Raw genomic sequence first — 27,960 nt, 5'->3', positions numbered from 1 at the left:
CCCTGTTTCCAAGGCTGAATGGCAGCTATAGGCAATATTTGGCTACAATTTGCACACTAATTTGATTCATGAAATATTCCAAAGGAGCATTGTTTTTGAAGGTAAGTTTTACCTGGCATTTGCTGCTTCTCTCCAGGTATATCACTGCTACATGCAACTCTCGCTCTCAGCTGGACCCTCAAAGGCATAGTGGAGTTGATGGGCATTCAAGATGAACTGTTACTCTCACACACACACTTTCAAATGAACTCTCTGGTGCCAGTGGTTCTTGTACAGGACACTTACTGAAGCAGAAAAATAAGGATTAGATGTTGCAGCACTGATGGCTCTTCAATATACATCACAGGCAACCACACAACTTATTCACTCTCAGCCGATACACAAGATAGCTCTATAGCAGTTCCTACACAGGTTAATCTCACCACAGGTACCAGCCAGATGGTACCGGATACTTTAGTGAGACTTCAAACTCCCTAGGTTCCTATTCTCTTGGGTGTGCCTGAGGAACTAACCCCACACTCTACATACTCAGTGGACCACAACCTCCTCACTATACCCCCTGTTCAGAACTTCCACAAAGGTCTTTTTTAGGCCCAGACTAGCAACCTTTAGATTCTTGTAAATGAGGGGCTACTGTAAGATCACTATTTAGTGGGCCTATGGGGGCAGTTTATGCCTTTGAAATGCCATGGCATATTATGAATCTCAATCCAAACATGTCTCAGGCCTACCTTGGGGTTCTGGCTTCTCTTCCTGCCTCTGCACATCCATCCCCTGCCAAAGAGGAAGAAATGTGGGAACCCTTTCCTAGATTAGCATACGTCCAAACTGTTCCACTTTCTACGGGCAAATCGCGGCATTCGCTCATTATGCGCATGCGTGTGTCCCAACAGGGCTGCTCAAACCAGGAGCTCCCTCCCGGTGTGGGTGACCTAGACCTAGCTACTGTTACCCCCAACTGGAGTGTGGGCTCTATTAAAATGTTTTTTGGCAACAGGTGCCCTTTAAAGGGCAATTTCAGCTTCATTATCAAAACTGTTATACCACCTAAAACATGGACCTAAAACTCCAAGAAATGTGTTCAAACTTTCATAACCTGTCATACTTTGTAAAGTGGACAGGGTAATTAGGGGGTGTGGTGATAAAATGGGCATGGTCAGGTTTTTTGCCACGCATCAGATGTTTTTGTCCCTCTTTACATTTTTGAAATGTTTAGGGGTATGGACTAGGGATTTCCCATAACACACTGGGCCGATAGGAATGTACGATGCTTTGTAGAGGGCACAGATCATACTACAGCGGAGGTTCCAGGGGATATCCTTCACATTGTTTTCCTAAAAATGCAAAATGTGAAACTTGGGAAGCTCCAAAAAAACCATATGTTCGAATCGACATTATAAATGTACAAGACCACGCAATCATTATCTGCCCCTTTAGCTGAAAAAAGCACTTCATGCCCCAAACCTGCCAGTACCAAATAGATAATTACCAACCTAGATCTGTTGAATTGTGTTGGTCATGCATGCAATACCCATGGCCACACCCCTGTTCCACCCAGACCACACCCCCTTGTCATGTTTCTGAGGATTGTGAGTGCATTTTTTTATGCCTTTTAATGAAGTTGATGAGTAAAATTCAGGTGTAAGTTACATGCAGAGGGTGGCTGGTGAGGATGGGGGCAAGCATGGGTGATTCCTGTGTAAGTTCCCAGGCAAACCTTTGCATTAACTTCAGATATGCTAGTGAGACTGTACAAACTGAATCATCACCTTTGTGTTACTCCCAGCCCAGACATGACTTCCCTTTAAGAGCAATTAACCCCTTGAGTCCACTACAGTTCCCATAGGTTTCAGAATATTCAAATGTTTTCCCACACCTGGGGTCAGTTTTAGGGTCACAGAATAAAATCAAAGGTTGTGCTGAGCCTTTTGCTATTTCCAGTCCAAATTTAATCTAAGGTCTTTAAGGAGGAACAAACCAATATATTTTTGGGGGTGGGAAATAGAAGATATCATGATTTCTCCCAGTCTTCTGTTTTGTATTTGTGGTTGTGGCGCTGAAGGCATAATAAATTATGTATTGAGTCAATCCTCTCAATAAGTGCTTTCCCTCCCAAAAGACTGGCCTGGCCCCTGCATGTGTCATGTAATGCTCCACATCTCCAGATTCACATATTGATGGGAACCCTGCATATGAATCTGCTCTTTAATAACAAATATACACAAAGTTAATTAGAGACCAGTGACAAATATGCTTAGATTGCGTTCATCTGGAACATAGTATCCATTTATATAAAGAATAACATCCCCTTTAATTTGTAAATTTGCTTCACATTGTACAATGGAGCTTTAGAAATAGATCTTTCATTGGGCATAGAGGGTAATACTTACATAAATGTCCCCAAATAATACAGGCCGTGCAAGGGAGCTTGCAATCAAGGATCATGAAGCCCAAGAAAACAAAGGCTGATATTGATACAAAAGGTAATTATATAACAGAGACCATGAAATAAGCTCCAAATCTCTCTATTTACAACCTTTAATCTTCTTTAAAATAAAATCCAGAGTTCAGCCCTGTAGAAAAGATTGCGTCAAATTAACCCTCTCTTTGGCACTGCAACTGGCTAGTGATGATTGGTTACAGCACCAACTCTCACAAGTTTTATCCAAAAGCCCCCAGTGAATGCTCAGCAGGGGAAAGGATGTGAATGATAAAGCAATGGGTGATATAACTTCAAGATTTATGCTGGGGTCACAGTGTCATTTTTTTACAGGCTTGATGGTGGTTGGATGTTGGTCCCTTCACGATTAAAGGGTTACAGTGTAATTGTTTAATAAGCATCATTCTTGCCTTGCTTTATGGCTGAGATTCTAGCTATCTGTATAACAAAGCATTTTGTCATAGTGGCACAGATCCTATATGATACCCATTGTAAGTAGTCCTATCCTGCATTATAGCTGAGATTCTAGCTTTCTGTAAAACAGAGCATTCTTTTACAGATTCAATCTCAGTGATGCGCCTTGTAAACAGCAATCCTGCCTTACTTTATGACTGAGATTCTAGTTATCTTTATAACAGAGCATTCTTTCACAGTGGCACATATTCTGATACCCATTGTAAGCAGCAGTCCTGTCCTGCTTTATGACTGAGAGCCAAAAAGATCCAATGCCATTCTTTTAATAAATAATATGCTTGCTTGGAGCACTATTGCATGGGTTTATATGAACATGATATAATCAGTGGAATAGGAAGACAATGTACAACTGTTGTTTTTTGTGTCATTTTTGCTCTTTAGATCAGCAATGTATCTGTTCCCACTCTCTGTTCCCTTTAAGGCATAATCTTAAATGGAGGCAGAAAAACATAAGCTGAAATGGCATTAATTTTCTGGTACATGTTCCCATGTCCATCAATGTCCAGCTCGTTGCTAACCATGATCATCATCATCATTATCAGTTATTTATTTATTTATATAGTGCCAACAAGTCAAGCAGCACTGATTTTATCAATCTGGCATTATAGAATAAAAATAGTATCAGAGGACCAATAACTCCCACAACTTGATTATTAAAGAGGAAAAAGAGGGGCAGTTTTATGCCATATCCTCAACACCCAGATCTACTAAAACTTCACCCAAATGATAGTAAGCCCTGCCCCTTTTGGTGCTATATTGTACTGCCACTAATAACAGAAGAACTCCAGTGAACCTCTAGGTGCTATTCCTTCCACTGGAAGAGAAGCAAATGGGTTGAAAAAGCAGAACAAGTATTGCACCGGTGCCAGAGCAAAATATGTCTCTCTGCCAGGTGCACAGCATACACAGTATATTTATGTAAATACATTTGCTCCAGCAAATAATGATTCTTCCTGCTGACAATGGTAGGAGTTGAAGGGAAAAGGCAAAATGTTCAAAATATTTAAATTTCCCTGTTAATTAATTAGAAGTTACCCTTATGTGTCCCAGCTGTCCCTCTGCAGAAGGGGAGCAGGGTACAAGCAAGCAATAATGGTGAGTAAAAGACTGAAGTGCAATAAGTAGTACTGCAACCGTATGCAAAGAAATCAGAGCCAGATTTGTTAGGTCTTTAGTTTCCCCTTAAAAGGCATTATCAACTCTATTAGCAGAGGGGGTGAGAAGACTGCCTGGAAATGTTGTCAATATACCTTTGCATTCGAACTGAATATTGATTTTTCTCGTGGTTAATACAGGCCATTTACATTCCATCTAGCAACACATTCCCATGTCCTGTCCTGCCCTTGCAAAGAGTGCAATAAACTTTCCCCAAAGCCTTTAAAGCGCAGGAGAGCCCAGGGGACACATCCGTTTGTTAGAGGTTGGTAGTGTAGCAGCAGTACAGGAAGGAAATTGGTTGCTGGATAGACGTGGTGCATTGTGTAACAGAGAGAAAGAGCCTGTTACTGCTCCCCGGGATTCCCTGCTCCCTCTATCAAGTAGAAATCTATGAAGCTTGGTGCCTCCTTGTTGGCTTTTTACATTTTAACAATCACTGATTCAAGTGAAAACACACCTATTGGCTTGTGGCTATCTGTTACACTCTCAGTGATTTATGTGTGTTTGTGTGTGTGTGGGGTAACTCAGAGAAACTCAAGGCATGTTACAGCCAGAAAGTATGAGGGTATAACCTTTAGTGTGCCCAGAACATTGCTTCTCTGTATAATTGTTTTTGTACATATGGATTGGAGGTATCATATTGTTTCCCCTATACAGTACAGTATGAGGGTATAGTTTACTGTGTGATCAGAATATTACTTCTTTGTGTATTTGTATGTATATGCTTTGGAGGTGTCATAGTGTTTCCCTTAGACAGTACATTATGAGAGTATAACCTATTGTGTACCCAGAACATTCCATCTCTGTATATTTGTATTTATACAAATGGGTGTGCGGTTCCATATTGTTTCACTTAAACAGTACAGTATCAGGGTATTACTTAATGTGTGTCAGAACATTTCTTTCCAGTATGTTTGTAGTTATCCATGTTGTTTCACTTATATAGTACAGCATGAGGGTATAACTTCCATTATTTAGTGGTTGTAATGGTACTACATAAGGACCAATCATGATTTATGTCTTACTTATAATGGAGCAGCAGGGGTATCACTATATCCCCACTTTAGCACAGTGCACTGCTTAATATGAAAGAGGGTCACATGTTAGCCTAAATGAGTTCCTTTGGCCAAGCCCTTACAGGTGAGACACGAGGTAAATAATTATGATTAAATCATTTAGGTTCTGTCAGCCTGATGGGTTCAAATACAAAAGGGATATCTGGGAGTTGTACCCAAGCATGAAAGATAGGGTTGCTGGGTGTTTATCTTGGGCCCTTAAGGAATACATGTTGCAGTGCAGGCCTGCTGGGGTAGTTGGGGCATTATTACAAATTACAGTAAGTGATGACCAATCATGCATCACAGTGAATGAGTCAGGAGCCCTGGGCACTGAGTGTATAAGGGTATCTGATGGAGCCAGCTGGGTGTCACATGACATGGCACAGCAAGTAGACCAATCATACGTTACGTGATACCATAAGGGCAGCCCCACAGTCACACTGACAGATGGAACGCTCTCTAAAAGGAGTGGTTTTATTAAGGTGGCCATTATATACAGACACAACTGGCTACATGCGGCGAATATAAGTCTGCCATTTAGATAGTGTGAGATATCTGTATAAGAGGACCATCTCTGTCGGTGCAATCACATAGTCTGTGAGCGTGTATCAGCACTGGCTTCTGTCACATCTCCGTTCCACCTTAACAGTGACCTACTACTGGTACAGCCTGTGGAATAATCCATTGTGTGCTGGAGGGGGGGCGCGTAGTCAGGGGAATAAAATAGAAGCTTTATAGGACCCTCAGCAGGGACATAGCGGCAAATGAGGAGTTTATTAATTTTGGAGTGGACATAGGGGTTCATTTCGGTGGGTATTTTTAAGAGGTACGGCCGAGAAATGCAGCAGGGAGGAAAAGGCTCCCCCGCGAGTGATCTATTTTTAGCAGCAGCTGTTGCAATATAAAGAATGGGAAGAGGACGAGAGGCGGCATTGCTCTGTGGAGGTTTTTGCTTTGCAGTTCACCGAGTGCCTGAAATGCGACAGTTCCCTGCCTAGTCCGGCTCCGAGGCTCCTGCTCAGGTATTTCTATAGGGTCGTCCAAACTGGGGATGGGGGAGGGTTGGAGGTTGGTGTGAGCCAGGGGGCAACTTCACTGAACCCAAAGGAGCTGCTACATCTGCTCATGCCAATTGGATAGATTAGTCACTGTATCCCTAAGCTCCAAGCCCACTGCACGTACCACACAAGTACATCACTAGCCCACTCTGGCTGTGCAATACTTGCTTTATGTGCCCCCAATTCTTCTGTATGTACCACACAGGGATGGGATTTACACTGAAGAAACTGTATGTACCTTAGATACACTTTATGTGCCTTTCAGGGACTGTGTCAGTTTATACCCTATGGCCATGTACTGTACCCCCTGCATTGATATCTGTAGTGTTAGTCATCGGGGCTAAAGCTTTGGGCCTGGAGGTGCCTTTATTATTGCCCGAGTTCCTCAGTGGCATTTATTGGCCAGCAATGTTCCCTACACATTATCAATGGTACCACAACATGCTTGTAGTATGGGAGTCGAAGTTTGTGTAACGTGTGTGTATAGTAAGGCAAGGCTGCATTGTACTGTATATTACACCTCTCTAGTGACAAGGGTAGTTCCTGATGAACTGTACTTCTTAAAGGTACAATAGGGTTTTAGTGCTTTTCTCTAATGGCTAATGCAAGGCACATTTAAAAGTGGTGGCTGTACAGAATGCAGTGCAGTCTTCAACATAAAGTACAGACTGAATGCTCTGGATGAAGGGGGGGGGGGCTGTGTCCCAGAGTTGTTCTTAGTAAATGAAGTCCATCAGTGTATGACCTCATGAGGATTTGACATGACCTCACTATGATGCAACTAGCTGCCACTAATGGTACACACTGGGTCAACAAACTGTCAGGTGATTTCCTTCAAGTTTTTTGTTGGGCTGTTTTGGGTATTTTAGTGCTGGATTTTATGTTCCCTTTTCAGGAGAAGACAATTTACCTACCAATTGTTTTCAGACTCTAATAGGAAACCTAGGTAAACTGCTTGTAACCAAGCCCATGTCCCTAGCGCCCCTGGTATTAAACTGCTAATATGAAAATGTAAAATGAAGGTTAGTTGCTAAGTAGAATCATCACACTTTAATATATATGTTTGGGTTTGTATCTCCTTTGAAGCGTGGACCCTCCCCTTTGCTCATGTAGTTCAGTAATATCACTATGATAACCCTATGCATTTGTGATGCCATCAGAGCAGGTCAGGTTAAAAAGAAGGTGTTTCTGCACTCATAGGGTCTCTCACTAATCCGTGTTTCACACACATATTTGTGGATATTGGGTAAAGTCATTGTGCAAGCCCCTCAGTTCTAGTTCTCACCAGTTTAGCAATAGGAACCTGCACTTCCTGATCCTGTTACTGTGTCTCACCCTGACTCTTTACTTCATATTCCAGCCATCTGTACTGGGGCCCAGGCTCTTCCCTCCTGCACATCATCAGGCCCAGACTGGCAAAATTTGCTGCTGTAAGTGACAGCCACAATTTATTGGCCCTGTGGAGGGCTGTTTGGGCCTTTGTGTACTTGAAATGCCAGGGCCTATATTGAATCTCTGTCCGGGTATGTGCATCATCTATAGACCAACATTCTGACTCCTTTCTAGGTGTGCGCAGCAGCTCCCCAACTGTGGAACTGCCCCCTCTGGGGGACCTGGTGCATTCTATTATTATATATTATTAGGGGGGGCTCAGCCTGAAGGCCAGTTAGGATGAGATTTGGGCTGAGTGCTTATTTGTGTCCTGGGTACCCCTGGAACAATAGCAGGGTGACTGTTACCCTGTTTCTATATATCTGTAACCTTGTTATGAGCTGGGGGTAAATAAATGTTGGACCTCCAAGGACTTAAATGAAAAAGCCCAGCAATCAGGGAAATGGTGCAGTGTGTTATGAGCTGACAGACAGTGATGTATAGTAACTTGCACAGTGCTTTTATTTTTGCATGTTAAACTAGCTCTTGTACCTCGGTGCCATTGTAAAAACAGACTACTGATCCTGTTGATGTGAAATTCGAAGAAAGTACAAAAGTGACACATTCTTTTTCCATTGCAACACGGAGAGTTATAGACGCGTCACCTGCCTTTCCTGTGTTACTGTAGATCTGTGCCATAAACAGACACCTCCCAACTCTCTCATAATAATCTTCCCTGCAGCCTTTAACCTCTGCTGTGTGACTGACCTGCCTCTCCCAACATCCTCCAGGTCCTTAAAGTAGTTGTTTACCTTTAAATTAACTTTTTTGTATGATGTACAGAGTGATATTCTGAGACAATTTGCAATTGGTTTTAATTTTTTATTTGTGGTTTTTGAATTATTTCGCTTTTTATTCGGCAGTTTGCAATTTCAGCTATCTGGTTGCTAGGATCCAAATTACCTTAGCAACCCTGCACTGATTTGAATAAGCGACTGGGATATGAATAGGAGAGGCCTGAACAGAAAGATGAGTAATAAAAATTAGCATCAACAATAAATTTGTAGCCTTTCAGAGCATTTGTTTTTTAAATGGGGTCCGTGGCCCCCATTTCAAAGCTGGAGAGAGTCATAGGAACAAGGCAATTAATGCAAAAAGTATAAAAAATGAATAAATAATGAAGACCAATTGAAGTTGCTTAGAATAGACCATTCTATACCATACTAAAAGTTAACTTGAAGGTGAACCACCCCTTTAAATGTGGCACCCAGGAAAGCATCTAGGGTTGCCACCTGGCCGGTATTTTACCGGCCTGGCCGGTAAATATGATGGTTGATCCCAATGTTATTAATAGGGAAAAAAGATAAATATATAGGAAGGCCGGTATCTTTTTCTAGAAAAGGTGGCAACCCTAAATGCATCCATGAACTAGTCCCAGTTTTAAGAAGAGCCCCACAGTTTACTGCATCACCATTTACCCATACAACAAACATTTTTGGGCCCTGTCCACCACCACAGTCCCGCCCTAGACCCCACACACCACAGTAAAAAAGCCACACAAACATGGGCCCTAAAAACCCATTGGGGGTCAGATCCCCCCCTCCATAGAAGTTAAAAAAAACTTCACTGGTTCATGTCCCCCGTCCCCACAATTTAAAAAGCCTGTTGGTGGCCAGGGTTAAAATAAAATTGGTGGTCAGAAGCCCCCTACAAGTTAGGAAAACCCATTGGTTGCCAGGGTGACCCCCCCCCACAAGGTAAAAAAAAAAGACATTGGTGACCAGCTCCCCCCTTACAAGTTAAAACAACCATTGGTGGTCAGGAGCCCCATAGAAATTAAAAGTTTAAAAAAAATTGCTAAAATTGACATTACAGAAAACTCTTCAATAGGTAGGCCAATACACAAACCGTAACAATCTGAAATTCAAATTACAACATTCAAATTCTAGCAAGCGAAGCTAAGAACCCCAAATAGATCTCAAAAGGTTTTAATAAATGTATATTGGTAGTAAGTTTCTTTTATATTTTTAAAATGAGAACCATTAGGGCCCCTGCCGACGTGCTTTTGTTCTACAGGCCCCTGTGATTTCTGATGGCCGCCCTGAAGACAGTAATAGAGAAACACATTGGCACAAGAAACTTGTAGTTGCAGGGCAAGTCCTTGCAAAAGTGTTTACTGCGGAAGTAAAATCTTTTGCAAGGGCTTGCCCTGCAACTACAAGTTTCGTGTGCCAATGTGTTTCTCTATTACTAGTATTTGGAGGTTGCCGTATCCTCTAAACACTGGGCACCAAACTCCTCTTTATTATCTGCATAAAGGGTGTGCAATTGTTTTTTCTATTAGAAGTCCTTTGTGACAGGAACCACTCAATGCAGATATTCACTCTAAGTTCATTACTCTTCCACAGCAGTTGGACTGGTCCCTTTGTCCTAAAACTTTTAATAGCAGGAATCTTGTATTTTCTCCCAACCCTTCCTTGTCCCTATTTAATGTATTTGCCAGTACAGATACAAAGTCCCAGCTCACAATTTAACAACACTTTTTTCTCCTTAAAGAGGTGGTTCACCTTCAAACAACTAGTTGTTTTCAGATAGATCACCAGAAATAACGACTTTTTTCCAATGACTTTTTATTTTCTTTGTGTGACTGTTTTTCTAATATTGAAGTGTAATTTTTCACCTTCTGAAGCAGCTCTGGGAGGGGGGGTCGTCGACCCTGTAAACTGTTCTAAATGGATCAAATCTAAGGAGATTTGCATCCTATAAATGAAATGAAATGCCAAGAGTCCTGTCTTATGATCCCTATACAGGTAACTAAAAATATAGTCTTGGCATTGGCTGGACTTTCTCTTTTAAGACACGGGGATGCAAGTTCTTTCTATTTTGCACTGATCTATTGCATGGGGTGGGGGGAGTGTGATTTCTCCCTTGCACTTTAGGTGGTGAATCCGTTAACATCCCACGTTTCAGCACAGACAGCAATTAGCACAATTCCACTGGCATCATCCAGCTCTCACATCTAATTAACATTCATGCCAGGCGTTTATTGAAAGGATCTGAGTGCTCAGGAGAAGGGGGTCCGACTGCCACGTTGCTGGGAACCAGTAGATGCGGATTCAGCTCAGAAGAATAAATTATGGTTTCTTGGCTATTGCAGCCATTTAAATTATATCATTATCAGCAGGCTTTAGTCTCAAGATTGTATAGCTCTTTGTTTGCCCAGAACTTGCTTTCTCTGTATATTTGTATTTATACATATGGGAAGAAGTTGCCATAGATTTTTGTGTGACCAGAAAGCATTCCTTCTCTGTACATTTATACATAGGGGTAGGCGCTGTTATATTGTTTCCATTAGACAGTACAGTATGAGAGTATAGTTTATTATGTGCCCAGAATATTTATTCTCTGTATATTTGTATTTATACATATGGGTAGATTTTCACTTAGATAGTACACTATTTTTAAATTTCGCCGAATGGATCCCAAACATGTGATCAAAAAATGTAGATTCTGTGCTTCCAGTAGACCATTAACCTGACAATGGAGACTGTACATTGCAAACTGCAAGTATTTCATGCTAAAAGTGTATCTTCCCCTTTAATTAAAATATCACGCCTCCTGGGTATGATACAGAACGTCCTACAGGTCAAACTAAACAATGTATTCTTTTTTTCTTTTTGGTAATATTGTTACTTTTTATTGCCGCATCATATTCCACAGGGCTGTACACAGCATCCCATTAGTGGTTGTCCCAGTGGAGCTTAGTGTTTGTTCCTTTAAATGGGCAGTTTACTTATATTTAGCATGCTATAAACTATTCATGCAGTTGGTCTTTTTCGAAATCATGCCTGGTAGGGAAAGGTTACGGGATAAGGTGGTGACTTTATGTGCATACCTGTAACTGTTAGACAACAAATCCCAGATGGTTAGAGTTGCAGTTTAATCCTGTGCACCCCCAGCATGTTGTAATATAAGGGAAGGCAGTTACCCCATCGGGTGGCAAAACAAGTAAGCAGAGGGGCGAGAAATCAAAGGAGGAGAGGGAGGGGTACGATATCACACATAAGAGATGTGCCCACATGTCCTGAGCAATTCCTGGAAACCAGCAGATTTCTGCTCAGAAAATCTGTTTAACCCTCTCCCTTCTGCTGCACCTTTATAGGAAAATTGTCATAGCGACAGAGGTGCATCCAGATTGCAGTGCAGAGTTAAAGACAAGTCCATTGTATGAGAATATTCTTACAATTTGTTATTAGAGATCTCCCGCAGGCTAACCTTTCCTGTTGCAAGAAGCGAGTAGTAGGGATGGGCGGATTTTTTCACCTTGTTTCGCCACGGAAATGACGCCCATAGACTTGCATGGCATCTCAAATCAAAAAATAAATTACGCACGTCCAAAAGATTTTGCCGCTAATGGGCGTCGGCGACATTTAGTTGGCAGCAAATTAACGAAACAGGTCAAATTTGCCCAAGCCTAGCGAGTAGTAGAAATGCTAGAATCACATGTTCAGGTAGAACTTACCTACGATGGCTTCCGTTCCGATGCGCTGGGATGAATCACAAAGTATTAAGTGCATTCAACACGACTGTCGGATGCGAACGATGCATGTTGCGTCATGCAACGACAACGTCCGAAATTGCTATTACCTTGGATTCTGCGCATCCGACGTGATGCCTGCGATTCATCTGAGTGCATTGAATGGATGCTATCGCAGGTAAAATCGCTCGTGTAGTTCTACCCTGATAGCCTGATATCTCTCACCTCAATGTGGGCATATCGGGGAGAGATCCGCTCGTTTGGCAACCTTTATGGCCACCTTTAGAGCAGGAAAATTTCTGATACCTGCCCCATCACCCTGGTACAAACAGTTGCTCCTGCTAATAGTCTGGGACACAGTCAGATGTTTCCAGCAGGGGCAATTATTCATGTTACCATTCAGCATAAAAAGGAATTTAGGCTTAATAAAATCCGGGATTATTATCTCCCTCATAACATAACATGGGGTTGGCTGGCTTCATAGAATGCCCTATTCTTAGCAGCTTTTCTATTGGTCTTAATTTTCTTTATAGATTTGTAATTATCTAATTATCATTAGGAATGCATCAAACCCAATATTTGTTTGTGGGACGAAAAGTCAAGTAAATTTAAGGACTGTGATTCGATTCAGCCCGGTGCTTGATTTTGGTGAAATCCTGCTGAAAAGGTCAAGACCTGGATTTGATGCATCTCTATTTGCCTACCTCTTCTGCCTCTTTCCAGTATTCAAATGGGGGCCACTGTCAACCAAAAACTATTTCTATTGTTTTTTTTTTTTGTTACTATTTATTCCTTATCTTTCTATTCAGTCCCCTTTTATTTTCCCTTCCTGCCTCTCATTCAAGGCACTGCCTGGTTGCTAGGGTAAACTGGATTCTAGCAACCAGGTTGCTGCTGAAATTCCTAGCTGGAGAGCTGCTGAACAAAACCCTTAATTCAAATCCATAAGAAATGAAGGCAGGTTGCAGTTTATCTACATCATACTAGCATCTAATTTAATGGTGAATAAAATGACGGCAGCTTACAGTGGCTGAGTATCTCTGACAGACTGTGTGGAACTATAACACTCTGATGGAAGCTTACAGGGGGAGGAGCAGGGAGTCTGTGGAGTAGGGACTAAAACACTGATGGAAGCTTACAGGGGCAGTGTTAGAGGAGCTCATTTATAAACACTGGGCAAATTTGCACCTGGGCACTTACCCATAGCAACCAATAAGTGATTAGCTTTTTCAGCTAGCTGCATGTTGAACACTGAAAGCACTCATCTGATTGGTTGCCATGGGTTACTGCCCATTGTTTATAAATGACCCCCAGGGTTTGCGGGACAGTGAGTATTGAGAGAGAGCATGATACAACAATACAATCCGGTACTGGAGTAATATAAATGTTATAGAATGAGCTGCACTTTCCCAGCTTGACGGTGTAAATAGGTTGGTGATCGGCACTTGGCTATACTTTTTAAAATTGATATAGTTATTTGGCCTATTTCCCATGTAACAGGCTCAGCATCCGCTGGTCTGAACCTGTGCTCGGCCACAGCGCTGAAATAATTGTAAAGAGCTTTAAATGTGTAATGTGCCGTGCAAATTGGTATCAATAATCCACTCAGGCAGAAAAGCCAATTGCTCCAATAAAGATTAAATCTGCGGAGTATGGATAAGGGGGACATTCAGTCCCATGGGGCCAGGAATCTGTGATGATTAATCTGTATATGTGCTGAGGGGGCCTCTCTGCTCTTGGAAGGGGGTTTGGTTGGTAATGGAATAGTGGGATTTAGAGATCACATAGATACCAGAAGACTGCTCTAAGAATGAGAGACTCCTGGGGAACTGTGCCAGGCACAGCAGTGATGCTGCTATCCCTTCCTTCAGTATAACAGGGGCTGTAAGGGCAGCAAGGAAATCTACTAACCACATCTTTAATCAGGTTGGTTTTAAAAAGCAAAGTTAGACGTAGCCAGAAGCGAATAGTTGGGCAGGCACTGCCTCGGAAATTAGGGACTACAGTAGGATTTGTATCTTGTCTTTTTACCTTACATTTTGTGTGGTTGCCAAGTGAGCCAGGTTTGCGTGGGTGCCCGCACAATGATTTATTCACATAAATTAAAAACTCAAAGCAACAAAAATGAGGACAAGCGTTGGCTGAAAACCACACTGATTCCCCACGCATGTGACTGGAGTCAGAAGGGATTAAGTGGCGTCTGAATACCCAGCTCATTCCTTACAGTTGTTTCTCAGCTCAAAAGCTCTTAAAATGCGGTTGTGCACAATAATAATCTTGTTACAAATGTGCAGTATAGTTTTCATACTCTAGCTCCCAGGGTTTCTCCTTGTTATTGGGCAGGTTCTTAGTCTATATCCAGTGACATCCTTTGTCCCTATTATTGATACTCCCTCTGCTGGTTCTAATTTTACTATAATATCTCTCTACCATTGCAGGTACAGAAGGGGACATTATGGCGACCAGTGCTGTTCTGAGTGACAACCTCCCAACTTACAAACTGGTAGTGGTGGGAGATGGGGGTGTGGGGAAGAGCGCTCTCACCATCCAGTTTTTCCAGAAGATTTTTGTGCCTGATTATGACCCAACCATAGAAGATTCCTACTTAAAGCACACAGAAATAGATGGACAATGGGCTATACTGGATGGTAAGGAACATAACACTATTGTGAGGCTGTAGGCTGAGTTATACAGGGAGCTCAGATTAGCACTCTTGTATTATAAGAGATAATGTACCCCCTACTGTGTAATTGAATCATTAATTGAGGCTTGTTCAAAATAATAACAGTGTGGAGTTCAATTAATGAGGTCATTCATTCTGTGAAAAAAAACAGGTGTCCTTTACAGCCCTTATAAATGGAATGAAGGCAGCAAATGTTGGGTTACAGTGCATTTCTTGCAGAAAATCTGAGTAAAATAGGTTGTTCCAGACATTGTTCAAAAGAAAAGCATAATTTGAATAAAAAGTTGATTGGAGAGGGGAAAACATGCAAAGAAGTGCAGAAAATGATAGGCTGTGTAGCTAAAATTATCCCAGTTGCTTTAAAATGGCAACCAAATTCTCGAAGATGTGGATGAATATGAAAAACAACCATTCAAATGGATAGAGGAATAGCAAAAATTGCAGACTCTAAAGAAGGTCTAAAATTACCTGTGAGTAATGATACAATTAGAAGACGTCTATGTGAAGCCAAGCTATCGGCAAGAAGCCCCTGCAAAGTCCTATTGTTGAAAAGAATGTGCTGAAGAGGTTACAGTTTGCTAAAGAACACATTGACTGGCCTAAAGAGAAATGGCACAACATTTTGTGGACTGATGAAAACAAGATTGTTCTTTTTGGGTCTAGGGGCAGCAGACAGTTTGTCAGACGACCCCCAAACACTGAATTCAAGTCACAGTACAGTGTGAAGACTGAAACATGGTGGCACAAGCATCATGATATGGGGATGTTTCTCATACTATTGTGTTGGGTCTATTTATCACATACCAGGGATCATGGATCTGTTTCAATGCAAAATACTTGAAGAGGTCATGTTGCCTTATGCTGAAGAGCCTTGAAATGGATGTTTCGACAAGACAATGACCCCAAACACACCAGTAAATGAACAACATCTTGGTTCCAGAACAACACGATTGACGTTATGGAGTAGCCAGCCCAATCCCTGGAACTTAATCCAATAAAAAAAACTTGTTGGGTGGCATCAAAATTCTGTTTCTGAGGCAAAACCAAGAAATGCAGAAGAGAAAATGCACATGAGTTGTGGTGCCAGTTGGTCGACTCCATGTAACACAGATGTGCAGCAGTTCTCAGAAATATATTAGTTCATTGATTCAAAGGAAAGCAAGATTTTGAAATATTCCATTTATACAGTGAATGTTTGAGTTTGTAAAGAAGAATGAAGACACTGCTAACAGCCTAATATTCCCTTTTCTTCACTTTCTGTAAAGGAATAATACAAATTTGATATATTTTTCTTCGTGTTTTGATTTGGAATAGAATGTGCAGTGTTCCCAATGCATTTGTGTGTATGGAAATAAAAGCTATCATAAGGATTTTATTCACTTTTTTAAACACACTGCTATTATTCTGAACACAACTGTAAAGGCACAAGGCTGCAGGCTGAGTTATACAGAGAACTCTCAGTTTCATGCATGTATTTTCAAAGATAATCTATATTATGTATATGTGTACAATGTATAAAGTCTGCAAGAGATGGATGGTTTAATAAATGGAGTGACTAAGCAGACTAGTGAGCGTCTGATGATGCACAGTTAGTACCTTCCTGCCCCTGTACTTACCTCATTCAATCCACTGCTCATTTTATTCTGAAACCCCTAGGATTCTGATCTGGCAGCTGTAGTTTATTTATCGTATTGCTACCAGTGTGACCTGCAGTAAGGCCACTGAAGGGTTAATCTGCATTTTGTTTGTTTGTTGGGTAATTTCATGAGTGAATCAGTGGAATTTGACGTAAATGATTCTCTCTTGCTGTGCCTCTTTAAAAGGGCTGTGATGTGCCTGACACATTAATTATACATGGCAGCGAAATGCAGCGTGTGCCATACAAGAGATTAAATGCTGATTACTTCTGAATCCAAAACAAACCCTACATTTTTATAGTCTCTATTTCTGGGCCTTGTCTCTTTTCCTGTCACTAGCATTAAAGGGATATTTTTATCAAACTAAAAATGTTTATTAGTGGCAGAAAATAATGCATAATGTGTAGATTTGGACAAACTGATATTTGATAGAAAAACTTTTCCTGTGCCCAACAGCAGCCTTGTCTTACATTTTGGCAGCAACTCCAGATATATTCTCCGGATTAGAGCAGTAGTCCCTCAAGGCAGTGAGCAGGCACACATACTCGCTATCTAAAAAGCTTATTTTCTAAACTCCAAACCAGGGGTACCTAGGGCACAAATAAGCACTCACCCCAAATTTCGCCCTAACAAGGCTGGGCCCCTTTTTATCACATAAAAATTTTACCGATATTTAGAAAGATTGGGGTAAAAATCACCCTGCTATAATTCCAGGGGTACCCAGGGCACAAATAAGTACTCACCCCAAATCTCACCCTAACTGACCTTCAGGCTGGGCCCCCTTAGCTCATAACAAGGTTACAGATCTATAGAAACATTGGGGTAACAGTCACCCTGCTATAGTTCCAGGGGTACCCAGGACACAAATAAGCACTCACCCCAAATCTCATCCTAACTGACCTTCAGGCTGAGCCCCTTTAGTTCTTAACAAGGTTTTTGATCTATAGAAACATTGGGGGTAACAGTCACCCTGCTATAAATCCAGGGGTACCCAGGAAGAAGCAGATACTCTCTGAGCAGCATGAAACACATTCCCCCTATGTAACATGTAAAACTGAATAAAAAATGCTTTGTTCTCAATATAAACTTTGTATTTTTTTAAGATTCCCTCGAGTGAGGATTCCTCCTTGCCGAGACCATTGCTCTGCAAAGTTCCTGTGCAGTGAAGGGTTAAATAGCCGGCAATGCTCTGTTACTGTAGCTGAAACGAGCCAAATCCTTGCTTTACACTCTCACTAATCTGCACCCCTCCCTAAAATAACGTCACTTTGAGCTGAGCCGCACCCAGCTCTCACCTGTAACCGGTACAGACAAGCTGTAAACACGCGATGCCCACCTGGCAGTGAAAGGTTACCACTGAATAGTTATTAAAGGCAACGTCATTATTGCTCTGTATAACCTCATCTGCCTGACTCAGCCTTAAAGGGGTAGTTCACCTTCAAACAAATAGTTGTTTTCAGATAGATCACCAGAAATAATGACTTTTTCCAACTACTTTCTATTTTCTATGTGTGACCGTTTTTTTAATATTGAAGTGTAAAGTGTAATTTTTCACCTTCTGAAGCGGCTCTGGGAGGGGGGGTCGCCGACCCTGTAAACTGTTCTAAATTGATACATTTAGTTGATACATTTCTTATCTCTGTCCCTGATGAGTAGAATCTCTGGGTTTCATTACAGGCAGCTGATAGAATTGATACAATAGTTACTAAAACTCCACAGATGCTGCTGAGAAATGTATCAACTAAATGTTGCAAAATTGTAAGTTTATCTGCACCTGAATTACTGAGCTGCCAGACACAACATTCAACTTTCAACTTACGGTAGATTTTGAAAAAACAGTAAAAATGGAAAGTAATTGGGAAAAAAGTCTTTATTTCTGGGGAACAATCTGAAAACAACTGAATTGAAAAAAGTGTTTGGGAGGTGAACAATCCCTTTAAAGGGATTATGTCATTCTGTCTGTGATTTTTATGATGTTTTTATTTCTAAATTACACTGTTTACTGTTTTTTTTTTAGTTGTAATATTGGTGTGTAGGCAGCCATCTCAGGTCATATTGCCTGGTCATGTGCTTTTAGAAAGAGCCAGCACGTTAGGATGAAACTGCTTTCTAGAAGGCTGTTGTTTCTCCTACTCAATGTAACTGAATGTGTCGCAGTGGGACCTGGATTTTACTATTGAATGATGTTCTTAGATCTACCAGGCAGCTATTATCTTGTGTTAGGGAGCTGCTATCTGGTTACCTTCCAATTATTCTGTTGTCAGGCTGCTGGGGAGGGGGTGATATCACTCCAACTTGCAGTAAAGAGTGACTGAAGTTTATCAGAGCACAAGTCATATGACTGGGGGCAGCTGAGAAATTGACAGTCGTTCTAGCCCCATGTCAGACTTCAAAAAATATGTTTGCTCTTTTGAGAAATTGATTTCAGTGCAGAAATCTGCTGGAGCAGCACTATTAACATTTTTAACTGTTAGCGTTTTGAAAAAAATATTTTTTTCTAAGACAGTATCCCTTAAGCAAGCAGCAGCTGTAATATTGTTGATTTATGAAACGTTTTTTTATATTTGGGAACATAAAATAATGCACTATTCCTTCACATAATTTCATTATCCTTTCCCTTTACTCATGGTAACATAATCAGAAAATTTAAAGGGAAAGTAAATCTCTGAGTGAAGAAGAATGCCACCATTTTAGGGAGTCACACACTTTTATAAATCACTATATTTCATTATATTGGTGCTTTGACTGCAGCTATCTGTTTCTGCCTATGGAAGGATTTGTTTCTGGCAGTAGGTTGAAAGCAGTACTGCAAGTCACTTAGGGATTTAGGTTGGATTCTCTGTTTTAGATTTCTAATCTTTCGGGTGTGTTAAACATGCTTTATGTTTGGGCTGACTGGACACATCAAAATCATAGAATAAAGATGGTCATAGACATACAGATTTCATCCTTGTATCGGATGTCCTAATCTTCTGACCTGCCACTAACCATTCAGATTAAATAAAGTAGTAAAAGAACAAATCAGACAAATTTCTGGCCATGACAGCTATTGGACGAAATTGTATGATGTGGGCTTAATAAATTTTGGTACACTTTTTGCAACTTGAACACAGTGTGCTGCTGGTTCCTTTCTACAAGCTATTGGACGAAAGTCATATTTTACAAATAGTAGTAACAGTCACCCATTGTCAGATAGGCAATACATGCAGAGAAATTATTTCTGGCCGAAAGAAATCTTTTAACCTGTCTGATCAACTAATAAAACCAATCGTCATGTTATAAAAAATGTTGGGATAATCCACACATGGTCCGAAAAAATCATACAAAACTTCGACTATATCTTTGCATCTATGGCCAACTTTACTACTTGGTTCCAATTTTGAAGTCAAAGGCCATGAGTCCTGCTGTAGTGATTTGAGCCTTCCATATTCATGATACAGGTTTGGAATACAAGGTCCTTTAGTGTCAGATTCTGATCAGTTTTCATTTCTACTTTAATTCAGTTAGGATAAACATGATTGGTAATATTAGTGGTAAAGGTAACACCCAGGAATGAATGAATGTCTTTATGCCCCAGATCAGTTACACTGTTTCTTGTGTCCCCTCAGTGCTGGATACGGCAGGCCAGGAGGAATTCAGCGCCATGAGGGAGCAGTACATGAGGACGGGGGATGGCTTCCTAATCGTTTACTCCGTGACGGACAAAGCCAGCTTCGAGCATGTGGACCGATTTCACCAGCTTATCCTCAGGGTGAAAGACAGGTGAGTACCTTTGTGCCAAGCTGGATTCCAAAAATCCCTGGACCAGCATTGTGTCATAGGTAGTCTAGCCACCTGTCTGGTGTTTTACCATCCTGAACATTTTTACAAAAATGTAATCCCAAACACTGTGTGTCCCCAGTCCAGAAATTTCTCAGGCTCTCTTCCACCTCCAAAATGATATATTTCAAAATAAATCGCTGTATACCTCAAAAAAGATATTTTTGAGGGGGAAAAAACAAAGTGATATAGTGTAGTATTCTTATTTAGTTTACCACCAAACAAGTGTTCAGCAAACGCTTAACTCAGTGCGCCCCAATAGTAACCTTTTACCAAGGTGATTACATTCGGGTTGAAAAAATACATCAAGTTCAACCCCTCCAAATGAAAACCCAGCATCCATACACACTCCCCTCCATACTTAATTAGTGAGAGTGAAAAATAAATTGTGATTAGATGAGAGAGACTAGGGTATAATTAATACCCACACTAATAGCCGTGGTGGTTCTGGTGGTATATTATACTCACAGGCAACAAATGAATAATATCAAGTATGGATATTACCATCCCTCAGTGTCAGAATATATAGAGGTAGGGGTCTCCAGTATAGAGTGCAGAGCTGGTAGTGAGCACTAGGCACTGGCGGCACACAAATTATATTATGGTGTCTGTTTCAGAGAATCGTTCCCTATGATACTGGTGGCAAATAAGGTGGATCTGATTCATTTAAGGAAAGTCTCAAGTGAACAAGGAAAGGAGATGGCTACAAAACACAATGTAAGTACAATGCATGGGATCATTTTGCCAAGGGAAACTATACGGCAGCTTCCACCAGACATTCACTGGCAATCTGCAGGTTTTGGCATCTGTCTGAAAGATTCCTTAGACAGTGACTATTTAATGGGCTGATGGGGCGTCTGTTTATTTGAAATGCCAGGGCCTATTTTGAATTAAGGTGCCAGCCATATGTATAAATACAAATATACAGAGAATAAATGTTCTGCAAACATTTCTGGTTCAATAGAAATTTTTTTTGTGATTTATTAAACCCCACAGCTGCTAAAAGTCTCAAACCTGCCGAGATCATGTAGAAGTCAATGGCAGATGTCCCGTTTACAATTGGAAAATATCATGATTTGCTCTGGGTTTTGTACAGTAATCCAAATAATTTGTGTTTTTCTGGCGATAATCTGAAAAATCGCAAGATTCTGATTTTTTTTCATGATTTTATAGAGTCTTTTTCATGCACCAGATTTTTTCAAGTTAATTTATTGATAAATAAGGGGAAAATGGTGATGGGAGTTTGGTCAAAGTGGTTTTAATAAAATAATGAGATTTCTTTGGATTTTAGTAAATAACCATACCCCTCATACTTCACTTGTGTTAAAAATACTATATAGCAGTCCCTCACTCATTATTATTTTTATTTTTTTCAGATTACTTACATTGAGACAAGTGCCAAGGATCCACCTCAAAATGTGGACAAGGCCTTCTATGAATTAGTAAGAGTCATTCGGTAAGTCATCCAGGGGTACAGCCCTCGAGTTGCAGGGGAGGGGACTATAGCGGAAAAAGACCTTCCTTTTGAGCTGTACATGAATATACCTTCATCTTAGACAATACAATAATGTTTGCACAAATTTACTAGCTTAATTGCCCTTCTTCAGTAATATCCCTTTTGAGCACTGGAGACCAAAACTGCACAGTATTTTCTAGATGGGGCATTACCAATAAATTTGAAAATTACACTCTCCTTCCTGCAAATATATTACCCTTTAAATACAGCTCAAAACCTTGTTTGCCTTTGCAGCTGCTGACTGGCATTGCATGCTACAGCCAAGTCTATTATCCATAATGACTCCAAACAAACCTTCCCTTGCCCACCACACTTCAAACCTACTGACCTATAATTTCCATCACTATAATTAATTTACATTAACTTTTCCTTTCCTCCAATCCATTAAAGGAGAATTCAACCCTTAAGTAAAAAAAAAAAAAACCCTACCCTACATAGACCCTCCTCCTTCAAGCCTAGCTGCTAACTTTGGGAAATGCCCCATTTTTTTTAGTTACCCCTCGGTGCAGATTCAAGGATCGCAGTTCATGGCAGCGATCTACCAGGTCTTCTGTAATCTGAGACCATCGAAGAGGCGAATGCGCAGTTGGAGCAATTTCCGAAGCAGATGGCTGCCGTGAACATGCGATTCCTGAATCTGCACCGAGGGATAAGTAAAAAGTTCCCCGGGGTAGTAGCTAGACTGGTGAGGAGGAGGGAGGGTCTACGTAGGGTAGGGGGGTTAGGATTTTTTTTAGTTAAGGGTTGAATAATTAAAACGAGCAATAACAATACATTTGTAGTCTTACAGAGCATTTGTTTTTAAAATGGGATCAGTGACCCCCATTTGAAAGGGTCAAAAGAAGAAAGCGAATAATTCAAAAACTATAAAAAATGAAAGCTAATGGAAAGGCTGCTTAGCATTAACCATTCTATAATTAAATTTGTCGGTGCCTGGCAGGTAGGCACCCCATTTAAATGAGCAGTGTAAGATAGGGGAAAGCACTTTAAAAGGGCAAAAGCTCCACCTAGTGGCCAAAGCTTATTGAACTATATTACATTGCCTTCCCTGGCCCACACTGCAATTGCACCAAGCCCTATCCCCAACCTTGACTAAAGGAAAAAGAGCAGCATATAAGCAGAATTATATACAGTCAGTGCTCTGTACCTGATCAGTTTGTGTAGCTGATTTAGTCCCCTTTCCTATACATCTTCCAGTCTCCATGAGGTTTGCCAGGATAAGCAACTGTAAAACTTTAAATGCGGAACAAACATTTATAAAAAAACAATAACCTATCACCTCTGACCAGCACTGTCCACCTCATACTAGAAATGTAATTTTCCCTTTCATTTCCAAAAGAAGTGTCAGCCCCTATTGACACTGAGTGTTACTCTGTTAACAGGCAGCAAGTCCCAGACAAAAGCCAAAAGAGAAAGAGAAACACCAAGTGGAGAGCCGACAGAGGGACCGGGGTTCACAGGTTGCAGTGTGTCGTATTGTGACCTCAGCACTGACTAATGCAAACTAGTGACATTGTGCACTGTATCAGAACTGTATCACAGGCCAGGCACTGAAGCGGCAATACTTGAAGTGAGGCCAAGCTGCAGAGATCTGTGTGGGTCACCAAGCCAGTTCCAAGAAAGTGGGCACAACCCTTCCAAACCTCAGGATTTCCCACATGGCGACAGCATTCCCAATTCAGGAGCTCACTGCCCGCACATTGATACTTTCCTGAGATACGGAAGTGTCACTTCTTCTTTCATTTATATATGGGTGGCTTTATCGACTGGGGTTGTGTCTCTTTCTTGTGCGTAGAACAAATCAACGTTATGTTTTTCACTATGGAAAAGCTGATGAAATTGGGCTGGTTTTTCGAGGTGACGAATACATTTTCAATGTTATTAAGCCAAGAGCAGAACCATGAACCAGTCCTAAACTGGAGCAAGAGCAGCTTCTCAATGAAACTTCTATCTCCAATATTATTAGACTGAGAGCACCAATTATATGCTGGAGATTGTATGCTGTAACTTCTATATTTCTCCAACATTATCTGGGAGAGTAGAACCCATTAACCAGTCCTTCACTGCAAAGAAAGAATTACATCTTCTAATTCTCATGCACTGCCAACAACAAACCTGTAACCAAGTCTCAGTGGAAGATATCAGCTTTCCAGATAAGGGATTTTTTGGATCCAGCTGTTCCCTCTCAGGGATTTCAATGCCACTTTTTGTAAATCCTGCAAAAAAAAGACAAAACAAACAAAAGTCATGTATGGGTCCACATCTATAAGACATTTGCTACATGGTTCTCTGACTGTTGAGCTCCTGTAGGTGTACTTGCACTTTTCTTTACTCTGTGAAATGAGTGGTTTATTAATATGAGATGCAGAGTAACTGCACTGAAACATTAGCGGTACCATTCCCTCAGCCAATGAACTGCAGGACACATAACCCTTTTTCTTACTCGGCAAATGATTGGATTCTACCCCCAGACATATTTGTACTGGGCCCAGAGATTGCAAGAACCACTGCCTTTAACAATATTATAATATATATAGCTAGTTCTTGTGAAAGTAAAGGTTTACTGGTGTGCTGATGGTGCCCTATTCCGGGTTACCAGACTAATTCCCTTTTGGTAATATCTTTTGGAGCTGAGACATCCTGCCAGTTAGCACATATGGAGTCTTGCAGGTTACTTATCTGTTTTAAAGGGATTTTGTCATCATAAACTTCCCCTTTTAAGAAGCTTTTTTCATGAATTTATATATACTTAAAAAGTTCTGTATGATTCTCTGACCCAGTATGTATGAACACTTCCATGTATTTTTAAATTGCCATGGTTTCGTTTACTCTGCCTTTGATTGTGTTATCTTTATCACTCGTCAAGATAATTTTATGAAGGCCCATGTCACATCGAGATACATAATTTCAATGGCAAGAATAAAACCGTTACAAAATAAAGGTGGCCATAGATGCATGGATCATACCATAATCGGTACGTGTGTGGTGGGAGACAAGGTGACCGATATTGGTAAAAAGCCTGGGATATCGGTTGTCCGCTGGGCCGCGGACATACCTGAACCTCTGACGCGTATGCACCAAATTTTACGAGGATGTCACAAATTTGATGCCGCACGCGCTCGAATTTGTCTAGGTACGCGCATTGATGCCCCCACCCCACTGTCCTTGCAAAAAATTCAGGTTTTACACCGGTCCCTGGAGCAAAAAAGGTTGGGGACCGCTGGTCTAGTTGATGGGGCAGGACTTAAAATTTTGATCATGCACCTTTGAAGGTGCCCAAACCAGGGCCGGATTTCAAGATTCCCACACCCCTAGGCCCTTCACCACTCACATCTCACCTCCCCCTGCTCGCATCCGCCGTCGCACCAACACTCCCGTTCTCACACTCTCACCAACATCCCCCTGCCACTTGAACCTCTGCCTGCTGCTCCTCCTCTCAACCCAACCTGCTTCCCCCAACAGTACTTGCACTTTGAGCACTCTTCCCCCTTTCTTATCCCACCAGACTACCCAGAGCTCGCAACCTTCCCACCTTTGCTGCTTAAACCTCCCCCCCCCCGTGCGTATACGCACATGTGCACACACTTTCCCTGTCGGCACTGAGGTCATCGAGCACAGTCCTCGGTGCCTTAGCACAGTTATGCTGCTTGGTTTCAGGACCGGCTGCATCTTCCACGCTTGCCCCCTCCTCCCAAGGACGCATGGTCCTAGCACCAGCTCCATAGCGCATGAACCCTCCCCATGCACGTGCGCTCTGGAGCACTGGGGAACTCTTGAGTCCTCCGTGCTCCTTAGGGATTCGGCTGGGCGGCATGCCCTAGGCCCGGGCCTTTGTGGCCTCGACACAAATCCGGGCCTGGCCCAAACATTGTAACGTTAATGCTGGATCATCTGATAGAGCTAAATATTTCTTTTTGTTTTTAACTGCATATCTGACAATTCAGCTCTTAACGTTGGTAGAGAGGATGAAAGATCCGTCATTACAGCATGTGTGGCCACCTTTACTGCTAAACTTAAAGCCCTATGTCCCTGTGTGACATGCCTCACAGCAAATGATCTGCTTTGTGTGCCCTTGACAGAAGAAAAGAAGAACTAAACCCTAAAAAATTAATATGGTTAAAAATGCCCTATTTAACATACTTACATATTTTACAACTTATTGTACCAGCCTAAAGTTTCAGCTTCTCAATAGCAGCAATGATCCAGAACTTCAAACTTGTCACAGGGGGTCACCATCTTGGAAAGTGTCTGCGACACTCACATGCTCAGTGGGCTCTGAGCAGCTGTTGAGAAGCTAAGCTTAGGGGTTGTCACTAATTATCCAGCAGAAAATAAGGTTGTCCTGTAATATAAGCTGATGCTATAAGGCTATGCTATGATGATAATTGTACTAGTTGCTGAGCTGACATGTAGTAACTAACTGTATTATGTACTAATCCGCCTTATATAGTATATTGTGAATGGGTTCCTAAGCTCAGTAACTGACAGCAGCACAGAGCATGTCCAGTGAAGAAGATGGGGAGCTACTGGGACATCTTCAGAGGCACAGAGCTTTACTGCTAAAGGGCTGTGGTTGCCTTGGGCTGGTACAAAAAACCCAAAACATTCTAGCTACTTCTTTAAGTACAGGCTTTAGTTCTCCTTTAAGGCCTGTAAAGTTTTAAGTTGTAAGGCACATCCTAATGCCATAGCTATGACTCTTGTGATACTATATAAAGACAGTTAAACTCTAAGCCATAAAGCATTGCATCATGGTGCCACTGTGACAGAATACTCTGTTATACAGATAGCCAGAATCTCAGCCATAAAACAGGGCAGGACTGCTCTACTACTACCACTATAAGGGACTAAACAAAGAGTAAACTGTAACAGCTAAGTAATAAATAGAAACATTTTACTTGGATCATAATACCCTTTTAAATCAGCAGTGGTTGACAAGGGTGATGGAAGTTATAGTTTACTAGCACTCTGCTATCTTTGATTTTTAGCAGTGAATAAAGTTGGCTGCAGTGTGCATGAAAGCTGATACTGGGGTGGGGTATGTCAGATATTTTATTATAAAACAGCATTCAGTGGCTGGGCTGTGGTGCTAGTAGGGTTAATGCAGCCATATGAAATGAATAAGTGCTTGGGGTAGATAATAAAGTGCAGCTGGCATGGAGCGCCATACAATTGTGTCAAACCTTGGAAAGGCTCCAGCTGAAGAAAAGCTCCTTTTTTCCTTGTGTATTTTATCAGGAACTTGTCAAACAGAGTTTTAAAGGAGAAAACGCCAGAGACTTTAATAACAGAGTGGGGGTAGGGAGGGGGGTACAAGAGGACGGAGACGGGGATTCTAGAAATATAATTTCACTGATTTTTTTTTTGTGAATGTATTAACTTATTTCTAGGGGATAATAAACAATAGAATATTTTGCTTGAAATGAGGGGGAAAAAGCTTCCTGTGATGTGTCCTTTATTTGGAGCACTTAGATATGATAGAGATATATCATTTATATTTTTTGTGTGTTGTACCCAAAAAAAGATAATACAATTCTACACAGCTTTCCAGTGTACAGTCATGCAGTGGCTTTAATGTGATTTGTAAATACGGGTATCGGATCCCTTATCCGGAAAACCGATATCCAGAAAACTCAGAATTACAGAATGACCATAGACTCCATTTTATCCAAATAATCCAAATTTTTGAAAAATGATTTCCTTTTTCTCTGTAATAATAAAACAGTAGCTTGTACTTGATCCCAACTAAGATATAATTAATCCTTATTGGAAGCAAAACCAGCCTATTGGGTTTATTTAATGTTTAAATGAATTTCTAGTAGACATAAGGCATGAAGACCCAAATTACAGAAAGATCTGTTATCTGGAAAACCTCAGGTCCCGAACATTCTGGATAGCAGGTCCCATACCTGTATAATTGCAATTTTGATGTTTTGCACTGCTGGTTCTAGCTCTTGTAACAATGTAGTTAAATCCAGCTCTCTTATAGCCAAGACTACAATTTTAAAAGTATATTGGATAGTTTGTTTAAAATTGCATTTTTCTTTCTCCTTTAAAATGTATTCCTCTTGCTGAATGAGCCCCCTGGTAGGATGGTGGGAAACTGGAAACCACATCCCGTATAGTATTTTCACTCCTGGTCTCCCAGTGTATGCCAGAATTATATAATTACCCCCTTCATTCCTTAACAGGGGAAGCTGTGTCTTATA

At 41.2% G+C, this 27,960-nt stretch overlaps 1 protein-coding gene across 2 annotated transcripts; it reads left to right on the top strand.

Moving 5' to 3' along the window:
• Positions 1 to 27,174, top strand: mras.S (muscle RAS oncogene homolog S homeolog). 2 transcript variants are annotated; one of them, XM_018238675.2, is made up of 6 exons: positions 1 to 101; positions 14,535 to 14,744; positions 20,025 to 20,178; positions 20,853 to 20,952; positions 21,612 to 21,691; positions 23,134 to 27,174. In XM_018238675.2, exons 2-6 carry the CDS (start codon positions 14,552 to 14,554, stop codon positions 23,231 to 23,233), a joined length of 627 nt encoding a protein of 208 aa, XP_018094164.1. In that variant the 5' UTR covers positions 1 to 101; positions 14,535 to 14,551; the 3' UTR covers positions 23,234 to 27,174. The 2 variants fall into 2 exon arrangements, with proteins under 2 accessions (XP_018094164.1, XP_018094163.1); XM_018238674.2 differs by lacking the exon at positions 1 to 101 and adding an exon at positions 5,918 to 6,152.
• Positions 27,175 to 27,960: the final 786 nt, after the last annotated feature.

Source organism: Xenopus laevis, chromosome 9_10S (assembly GCF_017654675.1).
Source record: "Xenopus laevis strain J_2021 chromosome 9_10S, Xenopus_laevis_v10.1, whole genome shotgun sequence".
Taxonomy (NCBI): Eukaryota; Metazoa; Chordata; class Amphibia; order Anura; family Pipidae; genus Xenopus; species Xenopus laevis.
The sequence above is the reverse complement of the archived record's forward strand: the minus strand, read 5'-3'. Positions and strand labels throughout refer to the sequence as shown.